This window comes from Natrix helvetica, assembly GCF_964273705.1.
Source record: "Natrix helvetica genome assembly, chromosome: 2".
Classification (NCBI taxonomy): Eukaryota; Metazoa; Chordata; class Lepidosauria; order Squamata; family Natricidae; genus Natrix; species Natrix helvetica.
The window spans coordinates 32,025,678-32,045,300 of NC_138552.1; the positions used below are offsets into that span (position 1 = coordinate 32,025,678).

The following is a 19,623-nucleotide window of genomic DNA, read 5'->3' on the forward strand; positions in this document are numbered from 1 at the left end:
TTGCAGAGGTACAGCTCTTGACCACCAAATGCCAGTTTGTTTTTAGGCCAGGAAAAGTCAAATTTTATAATGTAGGCAAATCATACTTATTGGATGACCTTAGTAAAATGCTATTGGGTATTTCTTGTTCCATCTATAAAATGTGAAGATGAGAATTTTCTAATAGAACAGTATTGACTTCTGTTTTTCTCTGAGCCAATCTACAATTGTGATACAACACTATTCATTTCTATGGGTGTCTTTTAAAATGTATTTACTCTTTTGTTTAATGTGATTTTTTTCTTTTGTTCCAATTTCCAAGGCTGACCTACAGACAAGTTCACAACGCTTAAACCTTTCAGCCTCTAGTGCTGCAGTGGCAGAACTGAAGCAAGACTGTTGTATTGACGATGTAATCCATCATGAAGTAAAGGAAATAGGGACACATATGTGAGATACTTATTATTTTCTTATATTCATAAGCACATACCCGTAGTTTATATTTTGTAATAGATTGGCAGACAGGCAGGCAGATATATAACAGATATTCATTGCGCCTATCCCAAATAGTTAAAATCCATTGAACTCTTTGTGTCTTTCAGTTTAGTATGTGCCGTAAGCTATACCACACAGACTGGTGAAAAGATGTACTTCCGAAAGTTCTTCAAGTTCCAGGTATTGAAAATACAGCTAGGACTTTACACTGTCAATGCTATCTCTTTATCCCCCAATCTCTCCTTCTTATATCCTCAACATTGTATCAAATGTTTATAAGATAAATCTGAGAGGGGATAATGTTCAGAATGTTGTATTTAATATTAGCCTTGTCTGTACTATTTTGTATCAGTCTTAAAATAAAGTACCAGGAAAAGGGTTTGCGGTACATGAGGAGGGGGATCCAGAGGAATATGCACAGTTGGAACAAAGATCCATGATCCAGAGAGCCGAGGTGGGGCAGTGGTTAGTGCGCAGCATTGCAGGCTATTTCAGCTGACTTCTAGCTGCAGTTCGGCAGTTCAAATCTCACTGGCTCAAGGTTGACTCAGCCTTCCATCCTTCCGAGGTGGGTAAAATGAGGATCCAGAGTGTTGGAGGCAATATGGTGACTCTGTAAACCTCTTAGAGAGGGCTGTAAAAGCACTATGAAGAGGTATATAAATCTAAGTGCTATTGCTATGATTGTGCTGGTGGGATGCTAAGTAATTTTTGCCACTGTATTTTGCACTGTGCAAAGCTCATACACCTGGGCTACTTTTTCAGACCAATTATTACATTTTTAAAAATCACGATTTAAAAATAGGTGAAGATAGAACAAAATTATATTACATTTAATAAAAACTAAAGCAAAATTGGATATGTTCTCTTCTCTCGTATCCTAGAGTCAACTCATTTAAGGCTGGAAGATGCTACCATCCATTGATACTCAGTAACACCGAGTTTAGGAAATCTCTAGAATGTGTAACTGACTCTACAGAAATAGTATAATATTTTCTGAACGTGATTGAAAACTTCTATCCATAATGGTATTTTTTTTCAAATAAACCCAGTTTTCATAGAAAGCTGGGCTTATTTGAAGCAAATCTTTTTGAACCCACATGGATAAAAATGCTTGATCTTTCTTCATAACTTTTTGGAATTGTAAGAGAATTGGGGACAGCTTGAACTTTGTGAGAATGCTGAGGAAGGGAGCACTGAGAGAAAAAGGTCCCCAATGAAGCACTTCTTAAGTGTAGGAACATGAAGAATTTTTCCCCTCTCATATCTTATTGAAAGAGCAGATATTAATGAGAGAAGACAGCCTGGATCCTGACCCGTGCGGGGCTTTAAAGGACAAAATCAATACCTTGAATTGCAGCAAAAGTCAATTGGTAACTAGTACGACTCTAGAGATGTCATGTGGGAATATAATGTAGAACCTGTAGCTATTTGAGCTAGTTCATTCTGGACTAGCTGTAACTTCCAAATATTGTCAAGGGTATCCCTTTCTACAAGAAGTAATAGTACTCACAAGATGAACAAGGCATGAATTACTATGAGGAGGGCCTTCTGATCCAGGAAAAGTTGCAGTTGGTACACAAGATATAATTGCCTGAATTTTGCTCTTTGACAAGGAGCTATGAGTTCAAGAAAACATCTAAACTGCATACCAGTTAAGCATGAGAGAGCGCAACCCTTTCTAAAATTAAAGGAGGAAATTGATTGGTCTCAAATGGCATCCAAACTCACCGCTATTCTGTCTTGCTAGAATTGTGTTTCAAACAGTTCCTCTCCATCCAGATTCTTACAGCATCCTTAATGACATCTCCTGTTTGACTCAGATATATACCGTAGTTGGACTTAGAAAAGCAAAAAGCCAATAAATTAATGCCAGTGAGGGAATCTAGTAAATTTTCTGTTAGTATTTATTATTATTTTTCTGCAGGTCCTTAAACCACTAGATGTTAAAACTAAGTTCTACAATGCTGAGGTAAGTAGAAAATATTGGTGCCTTTGATGTAATAGTAATATAAGGCAATTTCTCTTAGGAATGGAAACTGTGGTGTCAGTATTTTTCTCCTGCATGAGATAAACTAATAAGCCCAGCTACTTTTTAAAAAAAATCGATGTATTTATTTATCCAGTATCTGCCTGTACTTAAGTATCTTCTTCCTATCTTAAGGATAATAAGAAGATACTTTTTGTATCTTTTGAATATTATTGTTTTTATGGATCAAGAGAATGCCAAACGATAATATCAGAAAACTAGGAAGAACATCAAGCAAAAAGAAAAAGAAAAGAATGGTTTTAAAAGTAATTGAAAGAACAGTTCATTTAAATATATTTAGAGCTTATTTTGTTTAAATCTGTGTCAGTTGTCCCCATTTTTGGCCCAAAGAGCACATTTTGAAGTTTGACAGCACATTATGTCACACTCTCAAAATGAGAGGTGTGGTGGCCATGTCCAGTTATAAAGTATCAGGGTTGCTGAGGTTTTTCCTGAGCATCCTCAGAGAAGGAAATACCTAAGGCAGGGGTGTCCAAACTTGGGAACTTTAAGACTTGCGGACTTCAACTCCCAGAATTCCCCAGCCAGCCATGCTGGCTGGGGAATTCTGGGAGTTGAAGTCCACAAGTCTTAAAGTTCCCAAGTTTGGACACCCCTGACCTAAGGGTTTGAATGTTGTGCATTTGAAACCAGCAATCACTGGACTTGTTTTATTCAGTCTTACTAACTTTTCTTCTATAAATATATCTATCAGAAATTATTATATTCTTCTAAACTTGATTAATTGATTCAGGTGCTAACTATGGGGTACAGGCCTGATACCTCCAAAAGTATTTTTTACTACCTTGGGGTTCCCCCCCCCCACGCCTTTTTCAGCATTGTAGTTTAGCCCCATTTTAAGAATGCTTCTGTGTGTGTACAGGTCCAGAAACATTCCTGTAAATAACAAATTAGCTTATTCACTTTTTTATATCAAAGAATCTAAAAAAATTAATTTTAATTGAAAGAATCTAAATAATCAATACAACATGGAACCTGAGGGGCATCGAAGATGTCTGTGACACAATGGAGCCTCTAGGGACCTTGGTATGAGGTTGCAAGCATGAAAGATGTGCAAAATGGGTATGTCTGTCCTGACAATAAGTTTATGTATGTTGGTTATATAAAGTAGCTACCTAGTAGATGCTGTGACAGTGGAATGACTGTTTGGATGAGGGTGGGGGTCAGCGTGTGCATGGAAGGGTGTATCCCTATTTTGTTGAGTAAATACAATTTACTCCCTCCCTTTTTAATCTACCCATTTATAATTGCTATTCTGATATAATTATATGTTTTGACATGGGAAAATGGTAAAAGTATTGAGTATTCCTGCTCAACATTTCTCCTCAAAAGTGGACCTATAGTCAGAATTATTACATAGAGAACACTGGTCTTAGCAAGCAAGAAATAACATTTCTGTGATGTTTCCCAACACTTGCCTGTTCCATAGCATTGTTGCCTCTCCTTATGAGGAAAGCTGCACCTGTCAAATTAAAGAGGGAGAAAAACTGTGAGAGGAGACCAAAATTGTACAGTCATGCTCTTCTGGCATCAGTCTGTTAATTTGATTTTCATAGGTCTTATGCACAATATTTGCAGGATATGGAATGAATGAATGAACGAACAGAAGGTTAAATAAAATCTGCATACAGAAAAGGAAAATATGTCTCATAAGTCTAAAGCAGGTGTGTCAAACTCATGTCGTCACGGCAGTGTCACGTGACATATCAGAACTCCCCCCCTCTTTTGCTAAACTGGGTGTGGGCATGGGCTGTGAGTTTGACAACCCTGATCTAAAGTAAGTTGGGAAATTGAAAGCAGTTTCATGTTTCAATGTATGTTATTTAGTGGAAGGTGCATCTTTTAAAATTACATTTCCTCAACTGTGCTTCCTGCAACTTTGCATTTAGTTGTGTGCTTTAGAGAGGGAAATCATGTCTAAACAGATTTGGTTTCTCTTATGGACACCTTCCATGTTAAAAGACAGTGTACAAGACAAAACCCTAAAAGAAAAGAAACCCAGATATTTCCCATGTAGAACCTCTTCCCTGAGCATGTACTAGTTTACCAGTGTGTTTATTGTACAATTACTGTCTTTACCATTCCACACATTTTTTCCCTTTGTTATACCATTTGCTGGCACAAGTCTTATTTAGAAGTTAAATGTCTTATTAGTGATCCTTTTCATTTTACTGCAGTGTACATTTTTCTCTTACTAATGCTGTCTTGTTTAAATACACAAAAAATGCAAAAAGATGCATTTTATTTGAAACGTGGTTATCCTCCTCTTTTCTTTAACATTTAACCCTAAATTCTCTAATGTTTTTCTTTTTATTTTCCCATTAGAGTGACCTCAGTTCTGTGGTAATTTTTATTTATTATTTATAAATATGTATGTATGCTTGTCTTCTGTTTGTCTTTCTGCCTGTTACTAACATTTTGTTCAAATATAATGGAAAAGCAATGTTTGCTGTACTGACCCATAAATATTGCCTTTTGCTTTTTTTTCCTGGAATTATAAAAAAAAGTTGGGTAAAGGTGGGGAGAAAGAAAAAACAGCTCTCCAAATGCATTAGCTCTTTCCTTGTCATCCATTGCTTTCATTAGCTTTCAGTAACATGCTCTCAAAAACAATTTCCTTTTTTTTTGTTTGAACATAGAGCAACACATGGTATTCCCAAGGTACATTACATTACTGCAAGATTATATACATAAGGCTGTTTGTTACATGGAAAACAACACAATTTTTAATTGGAAATAAATTCATGTTCTAGAGTATTATAACCTTGAAAAATGTCCAGATTCTACGTGAGAAATTCTGAAGCCAAACAGGAATTTGAATACAATTTTTGTTATTCGATAGTAAGAATTACTGGTCTTAAATTTTACGTGGTCCTTTCTCATGACTAACAAAGCCAGAATAAATTAAGCAAAATGATAAAGAATATATATAAAATCAAAAAGATTGGGTGGAAAACATTAGCGAGGATTTTTCTGCTGACAGAAATAGAATGTTTGCCTTGTGGGGAGTTTTTGTCACAAAAGATTTCCCCCCTCCCCCAGTTACAAAAGATAAAGATTTGGAACAAACTGAATCCTAAAAACTGCTATGAAACATATTTTCAGAGTATTGTGTCAAGCAGAAGGTGTTTTTAAACAGAAATCTGTCAGCCTCTTGTAGTTTTTTGTATCCAGCCAAGAATTCAAATTTATTTTATATATACTGTATATCTTGCAGTTTCCCTCAGTTTGGATGGCCTGAGGAAAAAGGTGTGTTTTGTTTTTTGGAGTAGTATGAAGTACATGCAGCCCATTATATAATAGACTTATATCACATTACATTATGGTTAGGTTTCCGTTATCTACTTTTTTGTGAAGACACTGGATTGGAGGAGAGAGTCTAAGATCTATTGCATTTTTCTTCACATGCTTACGCTGCTTTCCAACTCCTAAACGCATGTGGCAATGTTTACTATAACATTACTGCAGTGTGATTTTAATTCAAATTTTAATAGATGGGGTGGAATCTACAAATTTGCTATGAAACATTTTGCTCTAATAAAGTTATTGCTAAGATTAATCAGTTCTTGCTTCATTGTATTCTTCTTTGCTTTTTCATTATATTACTTGATTTTGCTTTCTTCCCTCAACTGAATTATTGCTAATTTTTTGTTAATCGATTCTTTTTTAAATCTATTAGAGGAAAATATGGAAACCCCAGAGATGAGCAGTGAATTTATATTATTGCAGAATAGTAGAATATTTTAAATATCAGATACTGGAAAATGTGGGAGCAATTAAGCTCAAATGCTTCAGAAGCAAGATAGCTGAATTTGTCACTGGTGTTTTGCTTGACAAAGGCTGCATTCAAACATAGCTCTCCATTTTTAGTATCTTCATGAACTCTTGAAGGGTCCCCAATTCCTTGAATTCTTTTAGTATGGTACCCAAATCTTCATTAATCTTAACTATGGATAATGCAAGTAAGTCATAATTAGGTAAAGAACTGAGGAGAAATTTCCTGACAGTGAGAACAATTAATCAGTGGAACAGCTTGCCTCCAGAAGTTGTGAATGCCCCAACACTGGAAGTCTTTAAGAAGATGTTGGATAGCTATTTGTCTGAAACGGTATAGGGTTTCCTGCCTAGGCAGGGGGTTGGACTAGAAGACCTCCAAGATCCCTTCCAACTCTACTATTGTATTGTATTGTATTGTAAAGGTAAAAGTTCCCCTTGCACATATGTGCTAGTTGTTCCCGACTCTTAAGGGGTAGTGTTCATCTCCGTTTCTAAGCCGAAGAGCCAGTGCTGCCCGAAGACATCTCCGTGGTCATGTGGCCGGCATGACTAAATGCCAAAGGCGCACGGAACGCTGTTACCTTCCCACCAAAGGTGGTTACTACTTTTCTACTTGCTTTTTTACATGCTTTCGAACCGCTAGGTTGGCAGAAGCCATAATTAGTGGTGTAAAATTAGATTGATTCTCATAACCGTAATTAATTTGAAGTAACTCAGAAAACACATGGATTTTGTGCTAATCTAAAATGAGGGGAAAAAAATCTCTCAACAATTTCAAGGTGCACCGGAAAGGAAGGAGGGGAAGGAAGGAGATTGCAGTCCCAGAACCATATACCCTGCAATTGTTTTGATAAAGTTAAATTGAGATTTAGTATTAAAATCCAAACGGAGCCTATTTTTTCCTTTTTTGTTGGTATCATGTCAATATCCAGGGATATTTGTTGTTGTTCAATTAGCCCGCCAGGTTCCCCTGTCTTCCACTGTCTTCTGGAGTTTGCCCGAATTCATGTTCATCCCAGGATATCATAGACTAGAATGTACTGTGCAGTTTGCTACAATTATTCAACATGCTACTCTAATTATTTTTTTACACATTGGGACTGCACAAATCCTTTAAAAGAGATGTTTTACAATGCACGGGAGCGCATCTGAACCTTTTTTTTGAATCATCAAAGCAATGTGGACTTTTTACATGTATGCAGAGACAACCAGAAGCATTTTATGAAGCAGCTGTGTGAGAAGGGTTACTGCAGATTTCAAAGAACTTAAAAAAAAAAAAGGATTTGCCTAGCCAGAGAAAACTTGCTGTGAAATTTTCCTTGCATATGTTTGGAAGAACAGGGTGTGTATAAGGAGACTTGATCAAGTGGCTATTTTCATCTCTGCTATGTTAGCTTCTTTAATCACCAACAGGTTTTGATTTCAGCTTGAAAAAGCTAGCTTTTTTTTTTTTTTGCTTTGCAGCACTAAGCTCTTGGAGAGAATGAAAACATAAAGAATTATTTTGCTGCTAAGAGGAATCATGCAGTTCACATGCAAACATCCATGAATCTCTGCATATTGCTATATAAAGTATTATAATTATTTTTAAAACAGCGAATCATTTTTACTTGTCACTTAATGATTTATAAATATTTCAATCCTGAAGATGAATGGTTCTTGCTTATTTTTATTACCCTCCTCCTGTGTCTCCATTAACTTCAAGTTTTATTTTGACATATAATTGAAATGATATAATTTATTGATGAACTCTGTTCATTAATGAATGAACATAATTAAAGATATTAACACCTGAACTAATTAATATAAGGAGATGTACTAGAATACATTAGTGCTACTGACGTACTTTTGCATTCTGTCTATGAAGAAACTCAGGCTAATATCCTCTGCACATTTACCGAGGGAGTTGATTTAATTGAAATTAGATCAAGTTGAGTTCACACACATAAAGACTGCATCTGCTGCATGGCTTTTAACAGTACGGTTTTATCCGTAAATCTTTGTGAAAGGTGAAAACCAGCTCGGGCTTTTAAAATACATGTATTTTAGTCTTGAAACTGACAGCTAATCTCTTACTCTCAGTCATTTTGGCAAGAGTCCACAAGTGTCCAACTGTTCATTCATGGAAATAAAAGTAAGATCAGATGCTTATTGTTGGAAGTCTTAGAGCAAGAAATAACAGCGAGATAATAAGAAAATTAACCTATGTGACAGGATTCTTAGGGCTCCCTATAAGAGCTTCAGAAAAAATTAATAGGAATAAAATGTAAGAGTTAATGGTGATTATATCATTTACGGTACCAGAGCTTCTGGGATAGTTGGTGTACTGTCAGAAACAGTGGCAAAGCTCCCCATTAATAATCCCATATTTTCTTCGTATGAAGTCCGGTGCATCATTGGCATGGCATATGTACATATGCATTGCAGTCATTTCTCATTTCTTAAACATACTTTCCTTTTTTTGACAAATTCTGAATTCATGTGATTGTAGATCGATATGCAGACCTTAAAATATTACCATAAACCAGGATAATGCAAGAAATTATCCCACAACCATTGTTCAGCACAATTCCAGTTGACTAACTTTTTTGCTTCTATTGCTCTCCTTTGGGATGAAGACTTTTCTCGCATTTAATTACTGTTACTTTGATTTTTCAGGCATGAAACTAACTGCGTATGTGGTTTAATGTTTTTCAAACCTTTAAAGTGCTGGAACTTTTCTCAGTTCAAACTGCTCTTTATTTAAGCATTTTTCCTTGATTTTTCAGACTGATGAAGTGTTTTTGGAAGCTCAGATTCAGAATATCACAAGCTCTCCAATGTTTATGGAGAAGGTATCCTTAGAACCTTCTATTATGTACAATGTAGCAGAATTAAATACAGTCAACCATGGGAGGAACAGGTAAGAGACTTGTTTGTAGCCAGTCTTATTTGAGAGTGCTGTATTTACATTCCCCTATAACCATGATGGCGAACTTATGGCATGCGTGCCACAGGTGGCACACACAGCCCTCTCTGCAGGCACAGGAGCCATTGCCCCAGCTCAGCTCCACCGCGCATGTGCACGCATCTCCCACCAGCCAGCTGATTTTTTGGTGTGCTGTGCATGCACAGGGACAGGGCATATGAGGGAGACACTAGCAGTGCCCCCCCTCACAGCCCATTTTTGGTCCCAGGAGGCTGCAGGGAGGCCTACTAGGAACAAAACTGGGCACGGTGTGTGCCGTGCTCCCCCCACAGACTGTTTTTGCTCCCAGGAGGTTGCAGGGAGGCCTACTGAGCCCAAAATGGGGTTCAGGGGGTTGCACAAGCATGCATGGGGGGGGCAGGGGTCGCACAGGGGGTTGCATGTGAATTGCATTATGGGTGTGGGTGCGCAATGTTGCACGCACGCAATTTCGGCACACAACAACAAAAAGGTTAGCCATCACCTACAGAAAGCAAAGACATCTGTGTCTAATTGAAACTGTTTCTATATATAGGCTCAGTGTACTGTGTATCCCTGTATTGAGTACTGAGGACAGTTTAGCATCAAATTGTCTATTTCTCCTTTAGATTTTCTTCCTTTCCCTAGGTTAATGCTCTAAGAATCACAAATGTTATGGTTGCGATTTTTTGGAATCCACTCACATAAGTTTGCAGTTGTGAAGAACTTAGATTATAAAAGATACTGATTTGCATAAAATGGACATGTAAAAACCTTAACCGCTTATTTAATTAAATGTTTTGCAGGATGAAGAGTGTCTCTCACTGGATCAGAAATAAAAATGTGTTTTTATATTCCTAAGCATTAATTTTTTTTACTTGTGTAAGATGTGATGCTAACTTATTAGTAGTTCCGTTCTTTGGATTACAATACCTCATTCAGAAGTAGAATTAATTTTATGTCTAAATACTTTGCATTTGTTAACATGTGAGGAAAACTAGTATTTTAAAGATTTTTTTAAAAAACAACTCTTTTAAACTTGGAATTCTTTTTAAAAACTCCTTAATTGCCACCATCTTTTAAATTCAAAGATTATATTTAATATAAGTACGACAAGCAGACTTTTAACATTTATTATGTGTTGGTTAGCTATTTATCTTACCTTTCATTCAGGAGCGCAAGACAACATTATACAATGTTCTATCTTCCTATTTTTTTCTCTCAGCGACACTTTGTGAGATAGGTTGGTGTTAGCTTTTTGAGGTAGAAGAGACACAAAAAAGGACCAGATGAACTAATTCTACCTTACTGTAAGGCTGCAATGTAAGGCTACCTTAAAAGAGACTTGCAAGTCTGAAAAGGGAAGATTCCTTTTGAGCCTCATTTGCCACCCTTTCTTATCATTTCCTAGGCAGCATTTCGTCTCCCCATGCCTCACCGCACTACTTCCAAGGCACTTCCACATTCCTTTACAGTTGGGCTCAGAATAACTGGCCCAAAATCATTTGGTGAATCTCCATTGGGCTGGAGAACCTTTGTTTCCTCATGCCAACCCAAACATTTAACCACTAAAGCACCAGGGCTTCCAATTTAACTGAGTGATTCTGTTTTCCTTCTCTTTGTGTTAATTTATTTGCCATATTTGTAGACTGATTCCTAAATGAATTATCTAGAAGTCCAAATCTGAAGTATAAGCTGAGGTGAATTTTTACTTTCCCTCCAGCGTGTCAACGTTTGGTACAAGGACATACTTACAGCCAATGGATACACGGCAGTATTTATATTGTCTGAAACCCAAGCAGGAATTTTCAGAAAAAGTTGGTGTTATTAAAGGTGTAACAGTTATTGGGAAGCTCGACATCGTATGGAAGACAAATTTGGGTGAAAGGGGAAGGTTGCAAACCAGCCAACTTCAAAGAATGGCAAGTCCTTTTTTATGATATTCTCTTTAAAGAAAACTAAGCTGCATTTTCTTTGCTGTGAATAGAAGGGGGGGGGGGAATGAGGGATCTGTCTGCTGATAATTCACACTTAATATTTACCTGTGGTTTTTTTCAGAAAACACCTTTTTAGGTATATCTGAGCATCTTTATCTTCAATAACAATTTTCAGAAGTAGCAAAAAGACAAGTGATATATGCTTTTTTCATTTGTCATCTATTGTTAAAGAGTTGGAATGAACATATCCCTTATTCTTAAATTATTTCATTGTTTTCATTATCATAAAATGGCCCTGTAGGATGATGTCCATTTGCTTAAGTGCCTTTAAAAGGGATCAGTCAGATTAATGAAGCATAGAACTATCAGTCTGTAATAGCTTGGCTGTTTCAGCGGAGCCTCTGTATATAGAATCAATATCAAATGGTAGGAGGCAGCTAGTAGGAGAAAGCTGTCACCTTTTTGCCTTGCTTGCAGGTTTCCCAAAAACCATCAGATAATCTTACATTTCCTAATACATTGAAACCATCGTTGAAATAGGGACTTTTTTTGGTCTCATGCAAATGGCAGTACAATATTCCTAAAAAGAATTGAAACTTAATGCTATCTTTCAAACATAGTCCATGAGGAATAATAGCAGCTGGAGGGTGCAATTAAAACAAATAGAAAATATAAAACTTGTAAATATTATATTGGGTGTCTCCCTTTGTAAGAATGTATAGCTTGCAACTGGTGACTAATGCACCATTTCATGAATTTATATGATATGATTCTAAGTATTTTTTAAAAATAATCTCAGGAAAGTTCCGCCTGCTTATATCGAGCCAAAGGAAGATATGGTCTCTCAATGACATTTGCAGAGTTAATTTAATTCCTTACACTTTCATCCAAAGTACATTGAGGTTAGGCAAAGTGCACATTTTTATTATTCTGTGTTTTTGCTAGAAGTTAAAAATGACTTGATGGCTCGTAAGGGTGATCAATCATGCTTTGCTAAGCTTTTAATACTCCTTAGGCTCCAGGTTACGGTGATGTGAGGCTTTCATTGGAGACAATACCCGACACAGTCGGCCTGGAAGAGCCTTTCAACATCACTTGTAAAATAACAAACTGCAGGTAATGCAATAATTTTCCTTGCTCATTTGGACTTTCAGAATGCAATCCTTATTTTCAGTCAAAGGAAAAGCACTGTAGAGGTAGCAATAGCACTTAGTCTTATATACTGTTTCATAGTGCTTTACAGCCCTCTCTAAGCGGTTTATAGAGTCAGCATATTGCCCCCAACAATTTGGCTCCTCATTTTACTGACCTCGGAAGGATGGAAGGCTGAGTCAACCTTGAGCCTGGTGAGATTCAAACTGCCAAATTGCAGGCAGCCAGAAGGCAGCAGAAGTAGCCTGCAGTATTGCATTCTAACCACTGTGCCACCACAGCTTTCGGTATGTTATGTTTTTTTAGATGCACAGGTAGTCCTCACCTAATGATCCCAATCGGGACCAGCAAGTCTGTCATTAATTGATTCACTGGTTAATCAGATATCACAGGTCCATGACATGTGATTTTACTGCCAGCTTTTCCATTGACAATTAGTCGGAAGTCAGCAGGAAAATGCACAAATGGTTATCATGACCACAGAATGCTGTGGAGTTTGTAAATACCTGCTGGTGGCAAAGCCTCTGAATCTCAATCACATGACCCTACAATAGTCGTAAGTGTGAGGACTGGTTAACGTTACTTTTTCAGTGCCGTTGTAAATTTGAACGGTTGCTAAACCAGGGCTATTGTTAAGCGAGGATTGTTTGTACTAAAACAGGGGTGTCCAAACTTGGGAACTTTAAGACTTGTGGACTTCAACTCCCAGAATTCCCCAGCCAGCTGGCTGGGGAATTCTGGGAGTTGAAGTCCACAAGTCTTAAAGTTCCCAAGTTTGGACACCCCTGTACTAAAATATTAATGTTAATATGACAATCACAAAGTAATATTTTAATATTATGATTAAAACTGTTGAAGCAATTGGCTCTTAGGAATATTTTTACAAATAGATTGCCAACCTACCTTCAAACATTCAGATTTAGAATCAGAACTGATTTATTTCAGCAACAATGTTTGAGGCATATATATTAATTAGGAAGGATAAAGTTGTGTTCTAATTTTTATTATTGGCTGGGTCCAAAATTAGTTTAATGTGATAACTTTAGTTTGTAGTTGTGATTGTAGCTTATTTAATAAACTATATCAAGTCATCTGCTTTACTGTGGTTCATTGTTTAACAAGCCACAGTGGCTAGGTGCATATACCACATTAAGCCAAAAATAAGCAAACCAGAGTGTGATTTAGCATATTTGTAAAGAAGACTGGTATTTTTGCTGAGCTTTCCATTATAAATATATAGAACGTGGTTTGTATAATCCATTAACTAAGATATGGTTGAGATGTTTGTAATTTAGTATGCTGTAGGAGCTAAGACACTCTGCCCCTTGCTTTAATACTTCATATTTAAATCAATTAAATTTTCTAAAATGCACTACTGGGCAGCATATAAAACAAGCTGGGGAATCTCTAATTCATCTGCATCCTATCGTTCTTCAATTTTCTTTAATGCCATTTACAAACACCTAACCGAAACACTGAATTTCTGAGGTACAGATGGGTGGGTGTGAATTATTAGATCAATATTATTTATAAAAGGCCATTATGCATAAGAGAGAGAATCTAGAGGGACTTCTCCAACTGTGATGTGATTCCCAGAAAAGACTTCTCCAAATAGTGTGGTCTTTAGATTTACATTTTCTATCTCTGCCCCTGTATTTTGAAATTCAACATCATACACAGAAATGTGTGGAAAAGATAAATGAATCATGATGTGTACCATCTAAAATTGCCAAAAAGGAAAACTGGTATAGTGATATAAACTGGATCTTTTAAAAACTGGTGTTTGTATTAAATTATATGTGTACATTTTATCTAGCAGTGAAAGGACCATGGATCTGGTTTTGGAAATGTGCAATACTAATTCAATTCACTGGTGTGGTGTGTCAGGAAGACAGCTGGGCAAACTGCATCCTACTTCATCACTATATTTGACACTTACGCTGCTATCATCAGTACAGGGACTACAAGTAAGATATTGAAGTGGTTCCGATTTTAGTCTTATTTTCTCTCCAATCACATTAACCACTGTGTCTATCCTTTCTTTCCATTTTAGAGTGTCTCTGGCTTAAGATTAACAGATACTTTTTTGAAAAGAACATACGAGTATGATGATATCGCTCAAGTCTGTGTGGTTTCTTCAAAATGAAAAAAAAATATTCTTAAGATTTGTGGACCAACTGTCTGACAACAATCTAATGAATCCAGAATACATCTAACCGTACCCAAGATAAAAAATGTTATTTAATAATTCCCCCCATAAATGAACATGCCTCCTTTGGAACGTTTAAATATAGCTGCTAATAGCCAACCAATTATGTGTATTTTAATTATTTGGAAATAAAGACTTAGGCAACTTATACAACTATTTAATTGTGTTACATTTTTGTACAGATCATTTTCTAATATTTGCAGTATGATTTGTAATTCTTGGGGAAATAATTCTCTACATGGGGACTGGACTAGAAAACTTTTTCCCAGTCTTCATTTGAAAAAAAAACAAGATTCTATAAATGTAGGAACACAGATTTATAGCTGATATTTTAACATTAAAGGATCAATGGTTTGAACCATGTTGTATAGAATTATACAACATATATGGCATAAATCTAGCTTTAACATCGTTTTCATGCATGTAAATGTAGAGTTGGAGAAATAGATGATTTGGAAAACAAATTTGATTTGAGAAAGAAACAAACATGTACATTTGAACAAAGTAAATTCTGAATCAGATTAAACATCCATATAATATAGCATTTTCTTTTCCAATCAGTAACCAGATGTCTCTGGGAGTCAAGGGATGCTTGGAATTGATAGTTCTCATTGTTATTTCTTAGGAACTGTATATATGTCCTGGCACATACAAAGAGTTTACACCTGATTCTAACAAAAGAATAGCTATGGCTTGCTAAACAAATCACAATTTCTCAGTTCATATGTAACCACAAATTGTAATATACTGTATTTTTCGGAGTATAAGATGCACTAGAGTATAAGACGCACCAAGATTTTGAAGAGGCAATTTTTTTAAAAAAAAGTTTTTGCACTTTGCAGACTTCCCCTGTCACCAAAAAAGGGATGCATAGTCTTTAGGAGGTTTATAGAGTGCTTCTGGGGGCTGGGGGGGGGGGCAAAAACGAGCAAAAAACAGCCCGTTTTCACTCTCCTTCCCCAGCCCCCAGGAACACTCTATAAGCCTCCTAAAGGCTCTGCACGGCCATTTTTGCAAAGGGGGTGGGGTTTCAGGAGGCAAAAAATGCTGTATCGTGCATAAGACACACCCAGATTTTCACGCTCTTTTTTGAGGGGAAAAGGTGCGTCTTATACTCTGAAAAATATGGTAGGTGCATGTATAGTTCTAACTCAAAGGACACGCATCATATTATGGCTCAGAGGTATGTGTGAATAAAGCTACTACCTATGAATTAGAAGGCTTTTTGATGAATAGTAATCTATTTGCCCTTTAAAACTGATTAGACATTCTTCTTGCAAGCTATTTTGTCTGAATTCTTTTTTCATCTTACATCGTTCATCCTTAGTATATGAAACTGGGAGAATCTAAATGATTCTTAAATATATTTGAGGAACTACGACGTCTGTAGTTATTGATGAAAGATGCTGGAAACTATGGTGCAAAAACAACTGAAGGACCAAAGATTCTCTAACCCTTACCTAGTTTAATTCAAATAAGTCCATGAATGTTTCCAGTATCTTTAGGCAGGGTAAGTCCTGCTCCATGTTCCTGGTTTTTTTTAATTAAAAGAAACTTAATGAAGTTGGCAGTCTCAAGATTTATTTCACAGCCGAATCCATTTATACAAGTCTCAGACAAGGAACACCTTCCAACCTCCATTTGTCCCTACATTGTCAATAAATCACTAGAAAACATCAATAACTGATTGATTTTTGTAGCTGTGTAAAGTCTCAGCTGCTCTGCTGGCATCCTGGGATGTTGCAGATGTTGGCCTGTGCTAAGCATTATAATAATAATAATAATAAATATTTATTTCTTAGCCGCACCCTCTCCCGAAGGACTCGGGGCGGCGTACAATGAAACATATGAAATAAATATGGACAAAACAAACATATAACAGAGACATATACCGAGACATACACAAGGAGGAGGTCGGCTGATAAATAAAACAATTAAAATACAGTATTTAAAAACCCCTAGATAATTAAATATAATTAAAATACCCAGTAAAAGCCCGTCAGGAGCGATATGGTTAGATCAAAGTTGAGCCAGGCCAGCTGCTTGGAATAGGTGGGTCTTAAGCTTAATACGAAAGGAGCGGAGGTCAGAGGTATTCCTAATATCCGGAGGGAGGTCATTCCACAGGGCTGGGCCCGCCACAGAGAAGGCTCTACTCCTAGGCGCCGCCCCCCGGCACTGTCTTGTGGACGGCACCTGGAGGAGGCCCTCTCTGTGCGAGCGGATTGGTCGCAGGGATGTATGGGGCAGAATACGATCCCGCAAGTAACTAGGTCCTGAGCCATGGAGCGCTTTAAAGATTATTATCAAAACCTTGAAACACACCCGATAGACCACAGGAAGCCAGTGCAGCTCGCGCAGGAGCGGTGTCACATGGGAGTACCTAGTACTCCCCATAATTACCCGCGCGGCTGCGTTCTGGACCAACTGTAGCCTCCGGGTGCATTTCAAGGGAAGCCCCATGTAGAGAGCGTTACAGTAGTCCAAGCGAGACGTCACCAGCGCATGAGTGACTGTGCGTAAGGCGTCCCGGTCCAGTAGGGGGCGCAATTGACGCACCAGGCGAACCTGGTGGAACGCCCCCCTTGCCACGGCTGTCACATGGTCATCCATGGACAGCCGGGCATCCAGGAGGACGCCCAAATTGCGCGCCCGCTCCACGGGGGCAAGTTGAATGCCCCCAATGGCCAATGATGGAATTGATTGGCTGAACCAGGGAGCTGGTACCCACAGCCACTCCGTCTTGGAGGGGTTGAGCTTGAGTCGGTTGTCATCCATCCAGATCCGTACGGCTTCCACACACCGGGACATCACTTCGATGGCCTCGTTGGGGTGGTTCAGGGTGGAAAAGTACAGCTGAGTATCATCAGCGTACAGATGGTATCCGACCCCGAAACCACGGATGATCTCACCCAGCGGCTTCATATATGTGTTGAAGAGGAGTGGCGAGAGGACCGACCCCTGTGGCACCCCACAAGTAAGGGGGCGTAGGGTCGACCTCTCTTCTCCTGCCAACACACGCTGCGTCCGGTCAGAAAGGTAGGAGCCGAACCACCGCAAAACGGTGCCCCGGACCCCCAGCCCCTCCAGCCGGCGCAGCAGGATACCATGGTCGATGGTATCAAAAGCCGCCGAGAGGTCTAATAGGACCAGGATAGAGGAACAACCTCTGTCTCTGGCCCTCCAGAGATCATCCACCAACGCGACCAAGGCCGTCTCCGTGCTGTGACCGGGGCGGAAGCCGGACTGGCGCGGGTCTAGATAATCATTTTCCTCCAGATGTCGTGGAAACTGGTAGGCCACCACACTCTCTACAACCTTCGCCAAAAAGGGAAGGTTGGAGACAGGACGATAATTGGCCAGCTCCAAAGGGTCCAGGGAAGGCTTCTTGAGCAAGGGTCTCACCACCGCCTCTTTCAAGGCGGCCGGGAGAGACCCGTCGCTCAGCGAAGCATTCACTAGGCCCAGGAGCCAGTCTCGTGTAACCTCCCAGGATGCCAGTACAAGCCAGGAGGGGCACGGGTCCAATAAACATGTGGTGGGTCGCAGTCGTCCACGCAATCTGTCCAAATCCTCGATGGCAACCAAGTCAAACTCCTCCCAGATCGATACCTCAAGACTCGCCATGGACGTCTCCATTGGATCACTGACAGGAACCCAATCTCTCCGGATTTGAGCGATTTTATCCTGCAGATATTTACCAAATTCCTCTGCCCTGCCCTGTAGGGGGGCCTCCCGCGGCCTCTGAAACAAGAGGGAGCAGGACACCCGAAACAGGGCGGCAGGGCGGTTCTCCGCGGATGCAATGAGAGTGGCACAATATTGGCGTTTGGCCACTCTCAATGCCACAAGGTACGTCCTTAAATGGGCTTGTGCCTGTGTTCGATCAAATTCGGAGCGAGAGGATCTCCAACGACTCTCTAGACGTCTCTTGCGGCACTTCATCACCCTTAGCTCCTCGGTAAACCAAGGGGCTAGGGTGGATCGTTGCCGCCGGAGAGGCCGCAAAGGCGCCACCCGGTTCAAGGCCCCGGTAGTTGCATTATTCCACGCAACTACCAGGTCCTCTACCCGGGGGGGCGGGTCAAGGTTACAGGAGGTGGCCCAAGCTCCATCTGGAACCTATCAGGTTCCATCAGGCGCCTGGGGCGGAACCATCTGGAACTTTCCGGTTCCGCCTCCCCGCAGCGGGAGGTAGCACCAGGGAAGTCAAGACGGAGGAGTGAGTGATCTGACCATGACAGGGGAGTGATGGTTAAGTCCCCTCCTCCCAGATCACTCAGCCACTGGCCAGAGACAAAAACAAGGTCCAGAGTGTGTCCTCCCTCGTGTGTCGGGCCCTGAATCATTTGAGTCAGGTCCATGGCTGTCATGGAAGCCATGAACTCCCGAACCCCCTCTGATGCTTCTCCCATCGATGGCAGGTTAAAATCCCCCATCACTAAAAGTTTGGGGGTCTCAACCGCCACCGATGCGATCAGCTCGAGGAGTTCGGGCAGGGCCGCTGATGTATAGCGAGGAGCCAGGTATACTATCAGCAGGCCCAACTGTCTCCCAGGCCCCCATTTCACAACAAGGGATTCACATCCGGACGTCTGTGGCACAGTAGACTCCCTCGGCTCTAAGTCCTCCCGAATAATTGCTGCCACCCCACCGCCCCTTCCCTGGGCCCGGGGCTGGTGAAATGCTCGGTAGCCTGGTGGGCACATTTCGACAAGGGGAAGACCTCCCTCGTGGCCCAACCAGGTCTCCGTTATTCCCGCGAGGTCCGGCTCCCCCTCTAAAATTAGATCGTGAATGAGGGGGGCCTTGTTAACAACGGACCTCGCATTGCATAACAGCAGCCTCAGGCCTTGGGTCTGTAACTCTTGACCACCTAGAACGCGGGGGTTGGTACAAGCGACCGGGTGTAACCAGCAACCACGGTCTCCCAACCGACTGTAGGTTCTTAAGCTGTCCTCGTATCTGCCCCTCCCTGCGACCGTTGGAATTAAAGAGCCCTGTATAGGAATGGTGTCCTCCCCCTCCTCCTCCCTTCCGCCCCTTCTGCTCGCGACCACACCTGGAGGCCCGGCTCTCACATCGCTCCTGGTCTGAC

At 39.8% G+C, this 19,623-nt stretch overlaps 1 protein-coding gene across 4 annotated transcripts in view; it reads left to right on the forward strand.

Moving 5' to 3' along the window:
• Positions 1-14,678, forward strand: part of TRAPPC13 (trafficking protein particle complex subunit 13) — a 29,767-nt gene extending 15,089 nt beyond the window's left edge. Inside the window, exons 5-13 of one of the 4 annotated variants that reach the window (XM_081941800.1) lie at positions 302-429; positions 582-654; positions 2,402-2,446; positions 4,850-4,867; positions 9,070-9,203; positions 10,951-11,149; positions 12,180-12,280; positions 14,136-14,283; positions 14,370-14,678. In XM_081941800.1, coding sequence (XP_081797926.1) covers positions 302-429; positions 582-654; positions 2,402-2,446; positions 4,850-4,867; positions 9,070-9,203; positions 10,951-11,149; positions 12,180-12,280; positions 14,136-14,283; positions 14,370-14,462 — 939 coding nt within the window. In that variant the 3' untranslated portion in view covers positions 14,463-14,678. Of the gene's footprint in view, positions 1-301; positions 430-581; positions 655-2,401; positions 2,447-4,849; positions 4,868-9,069; positions 9,204-10,950; positions 11,150-12,179; positions 12,281-14,132; positions 14,284-14,369 lie in introns of all 4 variants that reach the window. The other 3 variants (XM_081941799.1, XM_081941802.1, XM_081941801.1) reach the window with 3 other exon arrangements.
• The last annotated feature ends 4,945 nt before the right edge of the window (positions 14,679-19,623 follow it).